General features: G+C 39.6%; 1 protein-coding gene across 1 annotated transcript; it reads right to left on the reverse strand.

The window, feature by feature from the left end:
• Positions 1 to 1,052: 1,052 nt before the first annotated feature.
• On the reverse strand, positions 1,053 to 14,093 carry zgc:92242 (uncharacterized protein LOC436899 homolog). The gene is made up of 6 exons (XM_049585579.1): positions 13,918 to 14,093; positions 10,852 to 11,309; positions 6,444 to 6,561; positions 4,251 to 4,362; positions 3,928 to 4,153; positions 1,053 to 1,917 (listed from the first exon to the last, which is right to left on the reverse strand). Exons 2-6 carry the CDS (start codon positions 11,030 to 11,032, stop codon positions 1,751 to 1,753), a joined length of 804 nt encoding a protein of 267 aa, XP_049441536.1. The 5' UTR covers positions 11,033 to 11,309; positions 13,918 to 14,093; the 3' UTR covers positions 1,053 to 1,750.
• Positions 14,094 to 16,087: the final 1,994 nt, after the last annotated feature.

The following is a 16,087-nucleotide window of genomic DNA, read 5'->3' on the forward strand; positions in this document are numbered from 1 at the left end:
ATTCATCCTTTGGGTAACATAAACATCTGTACCAATAACTGTATGTACAGATGGTCGATGTGTCCACTTCCTCCCACTGTACAAAAATAAAGCCATAATATCCCAGATACTGCTGCTGACTAACCAATGCTGATGACATCATTTGGAGCCAGAGCACAATGATAACATTACGCGGCAATCTTACAAGATCAGGTTCCTGCCCATACACCTGTCTGACCATTAGCGAGCAGCGCCACTGATTGTGAACACAGCAATGGACACACACACACAGCTGTCAATCATGAAGTCAAACCCCTTATTATAGCATAAAACAAATAATTAAAACCAAACTTGTGAAAAAAAATGAACACTTGAACATCAGCGCAATAGGAACTATCTAATGAAATTATAAGTTAAATTTATTTGACATGTATTCAGATTTTTTAGTTTGCCCCATGTTCCATCCGCTAACATAGAGAGGGCGGGCTTTATGACCTATACTGCAGTCAGTCACCTGAGGGCGATGGAGATGTTTTGGCTTCACTATTCGGGAGCTGTCACGTTATCCACCTTTATATACAGTCTGTACTGTGTATACAGTTTCATGGTAATCCATCCAATAGTAGTTGAGACATTCGGACCAAAGTATAAATATAATAGATAAAGAGCTACAGTACCTTACTTCCTGTGGATGTCAACACCCTCAGTTTGAAGCATCAGCTGTTTAACTTCATAGTTATTGTTTCTTGTTAAATCCAATGTGCTGGAGCCATAGCATTATTAAAACTGTCCAAATACTAGACTGATTCCCACAATCTTTTTAGATCACAGTTGTGATGCCATTATACCCTGGTTACTCATTCACATAAAAATAACTTTAAAGTTGGTGGTTTGATTTCCTGGTTTCTCAAAATGTCCTTAAGCAAGACACTGAAACCTTAAACTGCTACTGATAAATGCTCATCAGTGAGTGTGTGTGTGTGTGTGTGTGTGTGTGTGTGTGTGTGTGTGTGTTCATACGTGGACAAAAGGAACTGTAAAGTGCTCCAAAAACACCCTCAAGACAAAGCCACTAGATAGTTACAGTCTGTTTATTGTTGACCATGAATTCAGTCCTTTAATTTTATCCCCAAACCCTGCACCATTGTGATTGTTATAGTGGATGAAGTCAGTGGTGTTAAAACAGTACAATGACAAGTTACATGGACAACATTTAAAACAGTTTAAAGACTTTGAACATCACAAACGGACCTGGATATGATTTTCCTAAAAAGCGAATACATGTTTAAGTTCCCAGTAACCTCTGCTTATGACCTCTGAATACTAAAACACCATTAACACTCATTTAATACATGAACCACAGTGTTTCTCCACCTGTAGTCAATAGTCTGTGTGAGTCTGGTCATCTCTCTCTGCGTCTGCCTGTCAATCACACAAAATATGTGAGCGTATTTGAACTCAGCAACATCAAAGCTGCTTCATTTTATCATTCAGGTTGACTTCAGTTGAAAAGCTTTCAAGTCTTTCTCTCACTCCACCCCTGCAGACGTTTCTCTGTCTGCAGGTCGGCTCGTGAATGGAGGCCTAACAAAAGTGTATCTCAGTTCACTGCTCAGGTTCAAGTAAGGATCCTTCTCCGCCAGTGTAAGTGGCCTCAGCCTGGATCAAGGGTGTCCAACTGAGCCATTATTTTCGGCACACTCAGTACAGTAGGCTCTGCCTCTGTGGAGTCACAGTGTCGTCTCGTAACAGGCTGGACACACCTTCAGTCTCACTGGATCAAAGGTGTGCTTCTCATCTGTAGGTGAGCAGGTTTGGCAGGTAGAGGAGGTTTGGTGTAGGCAGGTGGTTTGCTGTGGGGATCATCTGCGAACGCCTTCCTGAGCTGCGCCACGCGGCTTCCATAGTCTGACTTTGTCTCTTCACAGCGCACGATCTCTGAAAAAGGGAGAGAGCAGCAATGTGAGTTTGCAAAATTGGAATATGACATGGTATATTAAAATCAGTGTTTCCTCTGAGCTAACACAATAATCCCCAGATTTACTGACATAGATGTTAAATGCATCTCTTGTGGAGCTGAGCCAGAAACAGTTACGCATGTGTTTTGTCACCGTCCCTCCTCATTTGTGTTTTGGAGAAACAGGGAGATGTTTGTTTGGAACAAGACTGGACATGGTATAACAATTATGCCAACAGACATCATCACTAAAGTTGAATATAATAATAAACCTTTGGGTTACATAACAAACCCAGTGTTTGCAAGTCTTTCCCACATCTTAATATTTTAGATAACTCTCATGACAAATAAAAAAGCAAATGCACAGTGTTATATATTAAATAATTATTTTCTGTAGCCCCTGATTAAGTTATATTGACTTTATAGACATTGTTTATTTATTATGTTTAGATACTTTATTTTTTGAAATATGTTTAAGTATGTACTTTTTCATTTTTGATTTAACTGACAGCTACATTTTCACACTAGTGCACAAGACTGTCCATGTATCCGTGACCAGCTGAATGTTTAGTCACAATTTTCATGAAAGAGTTAAAAAAAAAAGTTCTCTCCGAGCTGAAAGTCTAATAATTTACTCTATTCAGTACTGATGTCCTTTTAGTCAACAGCTCTAGTTTCCCAATACAAATAATCTTTATTCTGTAAAACTTTGTTATCACTAGCAAAAAATAAAAACAGCCCTTTTTAAACTTTGTGAAATTGCATTTTCAAATAATCTGATGGGTTTTCAAACAGTTTATTTATCTTACAAACCTTAAACTAATTAAGACAATGTAATCTTTATCTGTGAAATAAACTGAAAATTGAGATACATGCTTTTATTGGACCATAACCAGTCAGCAGGTAGCTGATGTTTCTGACACCTAACTTGTGATGCAGTGTTCGAAAGTAAATCAGTACAATTCTGAGGTTCCTAAAGGGCACTTATTATGCTTTTTCTTATTTTCTGTCATCTATATATAATGTTTCAATGTCGGATGTTTATATTAAATGTGGCTAAGGTTTCAAATAATGAGGTAAATGCATGTTAATGTAATCCCTCTGAGCAAAAACTTCAGGCGTCAGATGGTACTGAATCCTCTGTTTCTGACATCAGACTGTGACAGATTTCTTTATGTAGTTATCTGCTCCAGGCACGCTATTGTAAGCGATTGCATTACATACACAGCTACATGTAGCCACAGGCTAACGTCAGGGAAACATGTAATGTTCACTGCCAATTTTGTTGATTTCTCCCCAGTCTGGGATATATCCCTACAGGAACATGTTATTATCTTATTAGTGACTTTTCATGGTATAAAGTGCAGCTATACTCTTTTACACTCATTCTCTGACTGTAATGACGGTGCAGAGACACCAAGAGTGCAGATAGAGAAGACTCAGAAACACTGACCAATCAGAGCACATTCTGGAGGGGGATTAAAGAATCAGGCGCTCAGACAGAAGGTGAATAGAGGTGTTTCTGCACAGACATTTTTTTTCCGCTTCTTTATGTTGCTCGACATTCAGAGGGAAGTATTGAACTCAACTACATTTATTTGACAAATATGATGCCATGTTGTAGATTTAACTACCAAAAACTATATAAAACAGTTACAGCAACAACATTTAATTCTGTTAACATGCTGCATTTGCATTAATAATCCAATAATCAATATTATAACACTTCGAAAGGGTGGGTGTACAAAGTATTTGTTACCTGTATTTCATTTTTTCATTACATAAAGTTTATCTTACCCTAACGATTTCTTTTGATTTTCTTTTGCTGTTAAAATGGGGCTTCATGCAGGACTTTAACACGTACTTTATAATGTGGTGGTACTTTTACCTTTACATATATCTAATCAGAATATGTAAATGACTCATCATATTCTTAGAACACATTCATCAGGCTTCTGTTCATCTCTCTCCCTCCTCTCTTGTTTTGTTACCTCTGTCCCGTGTGTCGGTCCTCTCTGCGTCTGACAGCTGGGCTTTGAGCAGCGGCCGGTCTCCATGGCTACTAAGATGGGGCCTGCAGTGATGAGTCCAGTTGCTGAGGTTGTCCGAGCTGCCGCCTGATTCACCGCCGCTGTCCTCCGCAGGGTCCTTGGGGTCGTCGTCAGTGCTGCAGGAGTCCTCCTCAGACCACTGGTCGTGTGCTGAAGCTGAGTCATCCTGAATTTAGATGAGACATGATTTGATGGTAAGACTCTGCTACACTGTTCATCTCACCGTTCAAACCTTAAACCCACATACAAACACATGAACTCACGCTAACATCTGTGAGGGACAGCTGGACGTCTTCTTTAAAGCCGAGCTGCTGGGCCTCTCTTCCTGGCAGCAAGTCCACCGTCTGGATGCCATTCATATTATCACTGTGGACTCTGGAAGACAAAGACGTCCATTTTTAGTCCCAGAGACAGCCATCCTAGCCTTTGAATCAATCCTCCAGTTAGTCATACGGCAAATAACTTCTGTAATCCAATTAGGATGCAGAGACTAGCTGACTGAAAGTCTTTAGTTCACTGTTGATCTTATCTCAAGTCAATCACAGTTATGTCATCTGTTGAAGAGACTGAAGACTTTATTAAGGTAGATGTTCTCATGTGTTGGTTTAAGAACACACGAGGATGACCTATATTTCCATGATTGAAAAAATGTGCTCTTATGGACAATACTTTTATGTTTATCATTCTTTGAATTAGTTTAGTTTGGCCTTTGTAAATGCAAAATGTAAGATCTAGTCTAGTGTGTAGGATTTAGTGGAATCTAGCGGTGAGGCTGCAGAACTAGGAGAATAATGGCGGCGGATGCAAAAACACGAAAATGCGAATGGCCCTAGCTACAGCCAATGTTTGATTTGTCCATTCTGGACTACTGTAGCACAACATAGTGGACTCCAAGAGAGAGGACCAAGGTGCAACATTCGGAGCTGAAAAATTAAGCCAACATGCAAGTGCCACAAACTGCAGTTCTTTGAATGGCCACTTGAGGCTGGCTCCGGAGGCCAGTCAATCCCCACAGACCCCCATGTTAAAATATTAGACTTTACAGCAGAAATAAACATGTTCACAGCCTAGTGCAAAAATGGTTTGGTCTCTGTAGCTAATTTCCTCCTTCATGACAACTGTGCAGGGGTGACTTTTTACATAGCTAACTATAAGTTTACATTTTAATAAGGCTCAAAGGTGCGCATGTTCAGGGGCATGGCTGCTTGAGTGACAGGCTGTCCACGAGGCATCACTACAGTTTATAAGTCAGTGCAACCCCTCACTCCTTCTCAGCTCCACCCTCTTGTCCAAATATGGTCACTTCTGGCCACAAAAAACCAAGACGATGATTGCTGTAAATGCTGAACTTGAGGCTTCAAAACAGGAGTTCACAAACTAATGGGTGACATCGTGGTTGCTATATCCATTATTCTATACACTCTATGGAGAGGGCTCGCTTTGTATGCAGATATAGACAGCTCATTGTAAGGTTAAGAAAACACAACAATTCTTATTTTTGGTCATTATGAACTAATGAAAACATAATTAAAAAAAAAAAAAAAAAAAAATTATATATATATATATATATATATATATATATATATGCCTCTAAATCTTACAAATGAAACCATATGAATTAGATTTTCTCTGCAACAGCATGTTATCAGCATGTGATGGGTGGACATGGAGGTGATTAGTCAAATTTACAGTCTAATATTCCACGCCTTTTGTGAAAGTAGCAGTTCCTCATTTTTTTCACATAAAAGTAGAAACAGATAACTTCTCAACTTTTTCCCCTCAGGTGTATCCAAGTCATATTATTGTTGGCGCCGCTGTCGTCAAAACAATTGGATTGCTCTCTGTTTTCCTCAGAGCCTAGCAACTACCACAGTTTCCACAGATACTTCGATGGATCCACCGTCCATCATTTCCACCACTGGGGATAATAACTGCAAAGACCTTACAGTAATGCTCCTCAATAACTTGGGATAGCTATGGATTGCAACTGTGACAAAAGAAGCGATATCCTCTTCCTGTTTCAGTTGTGCAGTGGTTGACGCACTTCCTTTGTGCCGTAAATCAAGCTCTCATATTCCTGGGAGATCGTATGCGGTGGCAGTAAGAATTGCATAGTGGAAGTGAGACTTGTAGGGAACCAGTCTAAACACTGATGATGTCATTATTGTATAGCCATTACATTATGCGCTCAATATTTATTTCACACTTATAAAATGAAGCAAAAAATATGTCTATTTCCACTTTAATTAAAAATCAACTACACTTCGTTCTCTTCAACCTGCTGCTGTTAAAAGAGGTTCTGAGTTGCTTCAGCCAGCACACAGATGCTGCTGTTCTGTGGTCTGCTTTTATATTTCATAATCACAATTAGGTGAATGACCAAAATGCCAAGAATTGATCATCACTGATACAGTGTTATGTTTTTAAAGGAGTTCTTTGTGTTTATTTGTGGTTACCTGTTGTTCATGAGGCTCTGGAGGAGTTTGGAGGACCTGAACTCATCCATCTCTCCGATCACACTGACGCTCACGTCTCCGTCCCGACCAAGCAGCCATCTCACATGTTTGTTGTCAGCTGGAGGAAAAGGAAAATAAATAACAAAATGGGTAAGCTTTCTGTCTCAACAATATTCTGTCAAAAGCACTTGTCTCATGAGTTGTTATTCTGGCTTTTATCCAGAAGGTGGTGCTGTCCTATAAGTATAGAGCTTAGGAAACCTCATAGCTGACACAATGGACTTCGGTCTCTCACTGTTCAACTATTCCCGATTTGAGCTCTCTCTTTTATTCTTTTTCTCTCTTTTTCTCTGTCTTTCCATCAGAGTAAATTTATTGTTTCTTATTGCAAAACACAATTAATGGCAGAATACTGAAAACTGTTTAAACAATGTGGGGTTACTGCAAAAGGAAAGAAAAGTAGGTAGTAGCGGTGACCTCATTCCTGTCAGTGAGCAAGGCAGCATGAAACTGACCTGAGGCGGTTCAACAGAAACTCCCTCAAAAGTTTAAACTGGAAACATCTTGTTTAGCTTTGTTTCACGCTGACTCACAGAAACGATGAGCAATACTCTTTTACAGTCCTTAAATATTCATAATTTACTGTTGGAAATTTTCTATCATCTAATTTTCATGGCCGTCCTCTGTGACAATATTGTGATGAAAGCTCAGTTAGACAAAACATTTACCAAAACAACAAACATAACATCAAGATAATTAAAATGAGACAAATAAACAAAGAAAAAAACAATTAATTAATTTTAAAATAAGACAAATAAATCAGGAGATCGTTCATTCATAGATTATAGAAAACTATTGATGTCTGTAACGTCTGTTGAAGTTACAAAGCATTATCGTAGATTGTGTGATTATGAACATGTACAACTGATCCTATAGTAAGAAGACAGGACATTTTTGAAAAAAAATATTTTAAACATGTAGATTATTCCATTCAGAGGGAGCTTTAAACATTAAGTCTTTCTTTGACTCAGAGACTGCAGAGACAGAAAAGTTGCTGTGCGTACCAATCAATTATCAGAGGAGAAAGGTAGTATGAACTGTTTATTATGAATATTATATATATATATATATATATATATATATATATATATTATGAATATATATTATGAACTGTAAATTAATAACTTATGTGATTACGTATGTGCTGTATCTTCTTTTATTAGTTAATCGTCAGTGCATAGTATGGAGAAATAAATCCCCTAACATTTATTCCATTACATTAACAGGGTATTTTTAGTTGTTATCTAATCGTGACTCAGGAGGCAGAAATAAATCCTACTCAAGATTGTGTGATAACAGTTGTTTTCCATGACACCTTGTCAAGGTGAAACACTTGCTGTGACATCACTGACTGACTGGGATGTGGCTTGGGAATTTCAAATTGTTAAAGAGCTGTACAACAACACCTTTCTGCAGATTGGGATTTAATGTAGATTTATTTTTATATCTATACATATTTTTACCATTGTTAAGCTTTGTTGTCCTTGTTTTTAGTTGTATATTTCTTTCCTTTTGTAAAGCTGACTCTGATTTGTCCTTTAAAAGTTGCAGTAGGCTCAATGAACAGATACTGTAGGAGTCCATAGAGACAATCAGCTCCTAACAGTGAACCCACTATACATTTCTTTCTTTGAAACAATCAAACAAAGGCGGCTCTGTTTCTCTCCATATTTTAGGGGATGACTTGTGTTTGTGTGCTGTCACCCAACACATAAGGCTACATTGTGCTAATGTCTCAGCCTGATGTCACCTTACCAAAGACCCTCTCTGACATAAATCATGGTCTGTGGGTGCAACACACCTTTATGTTTACATAAAGAGTTATGTAACTTTGATTACGAGACATAGAGGCCATTTACAAGAACTGGGATGTCTGCTTTAATTAATACCACACCTACAAATTAACCAGAGATGCAGCTCATCGTAAAGTTATGTAATGTTTAATTGTGTTTTATGTGACATTTATAGGGCTGTATGTACACAGAAGTCTTTTCCAACAATAGCAAACAGCGAACAAAGACTGAGAGATCCCTAACTGGATTGTGCGTTGTGTAACTCAAACAGACATAACACACTCGGCCACTCTCAGGTGACATGGCACAGATTGGGTAAACAAAGACGGTAACTTAATATGCGATTTAAAGTGTGGCGACGCCCCAAACCACAGGGCTTACTCAATCTTATTTAGCTTTCAGCCTGTAGAACGATTCGACCGGCGCTGATGGAGGCTGTCTGTCACACACTCATTGTGCAGCAGAACCAGGGGATGTGATCGGGTCTCACTGAGTCTGACTAACACCTTAAATGGAGGAGGGGTGGGTGAAATGAGTCAGACAGAGAAGTAGAGCAGAGGGACACTGACACAGCAATGAAAAGACTGTGGACTATATTACTTTGGGTGTCATTTCAACACATTAATCAGATTGGTAACATGAGAGGGTGTTACTACACAGCTTGTATCATGTGCACTCAGAGCTGAGGAGATTTTGGTCATTAATTAGTTGTGAAAGGGCTTGACTGTGCATTTTTATAAAATCTGAAATATATGCTGCCCATAATGTGCAATAATGAATAAAACATAGTAATTACTTTCCATGCAGATTTCTTAGAAAATGTCTGAGATATGTGCATGAGGCATACATGGAAAAAAATACTAAGGTCGTACATTCACATCCCCCTAGCCGCATCCAAAGACATTTTTGACTAGTAACCAAAATCTGTGGGGATTCCTGATTTAAAATTTAAGAATTTAAATTTTATTTATTTATTTCCACTGTTAAATTATGTGTCCATTAAAGATGATCACCCTTAATGCTGTGTCTTAGTCTCCACACGACCAGGATGTAAATCTCGCAGGGAAGAAAAAGTCATTTGTTGTCAAGAAATGTTCAAATTTAAAGATCTTCCATATAAAAATGTCTGGATCAATGGTAGCAACATCCCTGAGACTAAACATATTTAGAAGGCAAACTAAGATTAAAGCAGTATTTATCAATCACTCAATCAGTCCATCAGCTAGTTAGCTTAGCTTTGCAGAAAGACTGGAAACAGGGGAGAAACTAGCCTTGCTTCGTCATAGACACTCCAGGACGTCACTGTGCCCACCCAAGAAATAGGCCTGGTAAATAATCAAAGATACTCTAAAACAGAAGATATACCACTGCAAGCTGCGCCAATGGTAGTAAATGGTATACATGTGCAGTCAGAGCAGTTGCAAAACGCATGAGGCACGGATACAGGAATTTAATTTAAAGCTGCCATCTCAGTTTATCAGTGGTTAACTTATCGATTTTATAGTTTTGTATGGATTGAATAAACAAGAAAAATCATGCAAAAGGAGCTGAATACAACATTTAGAGTATTAATATAGCAGAAAACTAATATTTGCTATGATTTGCTAGAGAATTAAGTTACACTACCTCTGTGTGTGAGCTTCTCTGTTCTTTGTTGTGGTCTAGCCACTCGTGCATGTTAGTGCATGTGAGTCAATATGTGTGTATCCCACTGGCAAGCTAATTGCTGATATCGCTGTTCTGACCCACGCTGTTGTTGCAGAAGTGTAGCACCCAACCTCCAGTTACCCCTAAGTTAACATTATCTGTCAGCACTGTTGCCATTGTTAGCTCTGTTTGTTGAGTTAGCACCATTAGCGACTAGCTGCCAGCTCAGCCCCTTCCATGTTGAGAGCAGAGTGCAGAAAATCCCAACCTGGACTCTGAATCATAGGTAGGCCTATGCCCTGAATGTCACATTCAGTTCCTTTAATTATTGAGTTTTAAAGGTGTTCAGGTAGGTTTTGTTTCTCTCAAACAGAGCTAGCTGTTCTCAGTCTACTGTGTATGCTAAACCTAAGATAACCTGCTGCAGGGTGCGACCTTACACTGACTGAACGGACAGATATGAGAGTGGTTTTAATCTTGTACTTTTAACTTCAGCAAGGAAGTAGAGAAGTATATTTTCCAACAACTGAAACCATATTTCCATGTTAGAAATGTCTGATTAAGCTACAGGTAATTAAAAATGTTTGTTATTTAGTCAGTACATTGTCATTGGTTGAGACACCCTGCTGTTTTACTGTAAAGAAATAAGGCCATGTAAGGGAAGCTTGCATCTTTGACCTCCTTTCATTGTTAAGTTACAGTTGCCAGTAAAAAAAAAAAATGCGACTTTTCCCAGAAACCTTGTTCCTTCCTGGTACAAAACTATGTTGATACTTTAGTCAGTGTCTTCCTCTTTTGATTTACTGCCAATCATACTCATACTGCAGTGTAAAGGAATGAGACATATGAGTTCTCGATTTACTTCCCATCAGTGTAACCAGTACAATAAAGCCAGTGTTGGACTCTACCTTTCTTTGGCCTGGTGTTCTCATTGTTTCTTCCTTCCCTCTCCTCCCTCTCCTCCCGCTCTGCCCAGCGGCGAACCTGCTCCTCTCTCATTTTCAAGAAGAGGATCCTCTTCTGCTCCTCGCTGAGGGCCTCCAGCACCTCGGGTTCCACCCACATGTCCTCGAGGATTTTGGCTAGCATCCTGCCTCTTGTCCACGGGTGTCAGAGACGACCGTCAGCCCCTCTGTCTCTCCGTCCAGTGGGTCGTGTTTCAGTGGTGGGGTATGATCGCTCCTTTTTCCTGTCCCAGAGTCAGGTTCCCTTTTCTGTGAAGGATGTGGGATCAGGTGCCGTCTAACTGCTGGAGGTCACTGTATTGTATCTTGTCAAGTGTTCGTCCTCTGTGCTGTAGGAGTGTGTCGGGCCTCGCTGTAGGTGAAGGCACGGTGTGTCCAGATCGACTGAGCTCTGAAGGGTGCTGCAGTGGTTTTTACACAGGAGAGAGAGAGGGAGAGATTATATCTACTGTATTGTTTAGTTCCCCTCCATTCAATCCTGTTCTGGCTGGCACAACACAATAGTCCCGAGGCAAATAAGCCACAATGCCAAATGTAGTGTGTGTGTGTGCGTGTGCATGCAGTGTTTACTCTGCATACAGTAGGCAAGAGAATGGCGCTGTGCTTTCAAACACTGAAAGGTAAACAGGGGCAGGTTCAGTATGTCAACACACACACACACACACACACACACACACACAAAGGGCGTTAATGACTGTGCGCTATCTAGGGTGAACAGACACAGATAGAGAGTAGGCGACAGCTACAGTTCACTTGAATTTTTGCATTAACAGTCACTCTCCCTCACACACACTCCTGCACACACACACCTCTGTGACTGTTTTCACTTTATCAGCCCACGTGACACAGATAGACATCAACAGCTTGTCACTTAGTTATAACTCAGTGAGGAAGTCCCCAAGAGCAAAATCCCAGAGGTCAACCTCCACCTTAACGTGCATGTCAACACACAGTTTAAAAGCAGTCCCCGCCCTGTACACACTTTTGAAAGATGTGGAAAAGTGAGTTGCTGAGCGAGAGCCAATAAGATTCGTGGCTGTGATAACAGTTGGCCAATCTGCACTTGAGGGCAGTCTAATATTACGGTAAATCAGTGGATGCCGACAAAAGGGAAATATCACGCTTTTGGTTAGTGTTTCAGGTGTGGCAGATGTTGAACCTTAGCATTGAACTTAACCTTTCACTAGACTTGAATAGGTCTATTGTTGAAACTGAGCAGTAAAACAATTATAATCTGCCGTTAACAAGTGATGAAGGGGTGAATGCAAAATTGTGAAAATTTTTAAAACAACATTCAATGTACAAAGCTAAGAAAATTCTAAAAAGACTAATACAAACTATAAACTATAGAGGAGGTTAAGAACATGGAAGGAGCATCTTTCTTCATTCATTATAAGAATGCTTTCAATGAATTATGTTGTGGTTATTAATAACACAGCAGCTCATAAATCTCTGTACCTTGTTAAAAGAGGAGAACCACCTAACTTAAGAATTCCAGTATATTATATCCATGGCCTACTCCTACTCCTCTCTCTCAATGCCAGAAACCAGAGAAGTGAGTCTCAAACTTGTGATGTAATCAAGTATAAAGTCCGGAGCTGCTCCATAGACAATGAATGGGAGACTGATTTTGTGGCCCCACAGGATGTTTGTTTCCTTTTTAATAGCAAAATTAGCTTTATTCTATTGTAGTGTTGTCAGTTCTGAAACAGAAAATGTACCCATATACTCAGAACATTACCCTGGCTGCTCTCAGTGTCATCTATAATACCTTTCACCATTCATCGTCTATGGAGCAGCTCCACTTTATACCCTATAATACACAAGTCAGTTTAAGCGCTCTGGCTTTTAGTATTTGTTTATGTTTGCTGATATTTTTCGACTGTCTTACGCCATAGGAATAACATACATTTTGAAAATTGGCATAGTTCCCCTTTAACCCTTCAGGGTCTTGGGCTATTTTTTGGCCGTTTTGTATACTTTTGATTTTTGCCTTTATATACCACATAAAAAAATGTTTGTCATGCCAATATTTGATATCTTTTTTTTTTCAGCACAACCTTAGCTATATGACCAAAATTATTTTTCCACTCTGACATACTATATTAACACACTAGACCCAAAAACACTCAAAAACACATTTAACATCTTAGCTTGACTTGAAGCTTGCTGTAATTTCAATTCATTTAATTTAAATATACACAGTCTCATTGCCTTCTAAGTCTCAGGACCAGCATCCATTCATTCACCAGCTCTGTACAGCACTTCTCAAGTCTCTTTCAATTGTTTTCCAAGTAAGGTTTGGGTGATCCATGTTCTTGTTCATTGTCTAAGGGTGTTTTCATTCATTCTTTCACAATGTGGGAGTAGTGACACCCTTTAAGACTCTGTGATTAAGAGCAGTACAAATAAACTGGACCTGACTTGAAGATTTACTACCAAACAGCCCACTCAGAGGCAAATTGCTCAATTTTTCAGTAAAAGAATCACACTTCTGAGCAGCAGGCTTGTACCTGCATAACAGCTCCTATAATTAACTGTATGCATTTGAACAAGGGCATGGCAGCACAAGAGGAATATTAAATTCTAGATACAAACACGCCAAACTTTTTCACAGACAATAACAACCCACACAGACACTTCAGAGAACAGAAATCACACCGGGAGTAAATGAGGATCAGCATCCACACGTTCGGCTCTGTTATTCAAATATAAAGGCATCCACGCCTGGCTCTGCGCCAACGTGCAAATAGGTCTGGGATTTGCTTCTGCCTCCGCTCACATGCAGAGAAAAGAAAGAAAGGCAGGGAGAGAGAGGAGAGAAAGGTATGTGCATGGCATACTGAGAGAAAAGTTTGAAAAGTCTCTCAGTCTTGAGAAAACACTGGCCATTTCACGGCGACCGAGGAAAGTGTGAGAGATAAATGAACTCAGACGGGCCGTAGAATGGCAATCACAACAAAGACAGACAGAGAGAGAGAAAGGACAGAGGAGGGAGAGTGGACTTACTCAGTGGCTGCCAGCCGGTTGCATCTCCCAGCACTGCTCTGAGTTTCAGCGCCTCTGTGAGTCTGGTATGATGAGTGTGTGTGACGTTAGTGAGTGAAGTGTGCCTTTGTGTGTGTGTGTTTGTGTGGGATCAGAGCAGTCGTCAGCAGCAGTGGTATGCAGGCTCAGCTCTGCTCTGCTGCATTTGTACTGAATAGGAGTGGGACGGAGTGACATCACTGCATTCATCTTTCTCTCTCCTCCCTCCTTCCTCCTCTTTCCTTCACTCTTATCTCACTTACAGAATTCCTACAACACTTACAGAGAAATATAGTAACAGCAGGTTAAACATTATCAAGGAAAATGTTCCCTCATCTATATACTGTGTATCCAATGCTATAAATAACTCCAGCTTCATGTTTCTAATCTGCTCCCTTGTGACATTTAGCCATGTTCAAGGACGCAAGGAATTTAATTTCCCCTGATAGTCTGTGTAATCTTATGCAGCAGCAGCAAAGGAAATGGGGATGATTCTCAGTCTTTTTCTGTTTTAACTTAATCTAACTGACAGTCTCTGCATAGCTGTGTTCACCCCACTCCTTTTTCTTCCTCCAGGATGTCCTGCCGGCTTTGTTTGAAACCATTAATCACAACAACACGTGCAGGAAGGGCCCTGGATATTTATTCCTCGGAATTTTTCCGTCAACAGGTTGTTGACACAGTTATCATGCCAGCAAGTCATTGTTTTGTGGTCACTCTGCCTCGCTGCGCTAATTAAGATAAGTCCGGTGGTGTGAATGCTGGTCACATGGCTCTGAGTAATTACAAAGAATAATATACAGGTGTATTCAGTTCATATGTAGATGACTAACCTGTCTGCTGACTGTTACTGACCTGTCTGGCAGTGTGGGTGCGACCTACTAGGAGGGTTTACAGTAAATAAAGTATTTTTGTAAATATTAGCTACTCCTTTTTCACTAATTGTGTTTTCTGTTGGTTTGCTGGGGCTAACAAAAGACGGTTACATAATAGGATTATGGTAAATGACAGAAGGTAACGTAAGAGCAGCACAAGAGAGTAATGCTTCATTTTACGGCTCTGAAATGTATTAATAGTTTTATAATGGTTTCATTAATGATCTGAAAAATGGTTTTCCTTAAAAGAAAAATGTATGTATAAATAAACAAATATATCTTTTGATCACTAAATTATTAATCAGAACTTTATTTTCCATATTTGTTGAATTGTACACTTGTCTTTAGACAAATTTTGCATTTTTTCATGTTCAGCCAACATTTTGTACTCTGACAAAAAGACCCTCGGTTACACTATTTTGCCTTTTTCCCCCTTTATGATAATGTAATAAGGTACAATTTTGTTTTTTGTCTTTTTAGGAACATTCCTAGTAAATTATTTGCAAATTATGGACCCGTAAAATAGAGCATTGCCAAGCTATGAAGTCAGCAAACTGATACTACTGAGTCAGTAACGCCAGTTAGCAGTTAATTTAGCTATCATGAGCTAACATAAGCTAGGGTTAGCTTAGCCAGACCTACTTCCACAGTGCTGTGTCAGTGCTAGAGAAATGTCTGAAAGCACCTATTATCTTTCATTTACGGGGGACATAAACACTCTGGATTATTTTTGTTTCTTTAAATCAATCACAGTCGTCTGGGGCGACCCTAAACCCAGGATGCAGCAATGTTTCTCTAGCAAACTGAAATTGAGGATGAAGGTTTGGTGGAACATTTGCACGCGGAGGAGGCAAGTGCTGTCATTACTATGGCCCTGCAAAAGAAAACGCCACAAAAATATGAACAGTTGTATGTCACTGTGTGATGTCACTTTTTGTGGTGAAAAAGACAAACATGATTTGATAATTAGTGCCTTAGAGGAGAAGCTTGACTATACCTTAGCTTTGGAGAAACACACTAGACTCTTCAAAACCCCAGATTGTATGCGGCTCTTGCAAAACATTATTATGATGATATCAAAAGAGCTTGTGTGACAGTCACCGTATGTGGTGCAGGCCGCTGCAAGAGGTAGAAGATCAACTCCAACTGACTATCAGAAAACATATCAACATTAGAGGCAGCAGAGTTCTGGGCTTTTCCGAGGTACGTCCACAAGTTGTTTTATTTGTTATAGGTTTTAACAGAAATTTAGGGAGAGAACAAAGTGGACATGCCTT

Source organism: Epinephelus fuscoguttatus, linkage group LG9 (genome assembly GCF_011397635.1).
Source record: "Epinephelus fuscoguttatus linkage group LG9, E.fuscoguttatus.final_Chr_v1".
NCBI lineage: Eukaryota > Metazoa > Chordata > Actinopteri > Perciformes > Serranidae > Epinephelus > Epinephelus fuscoguttatus.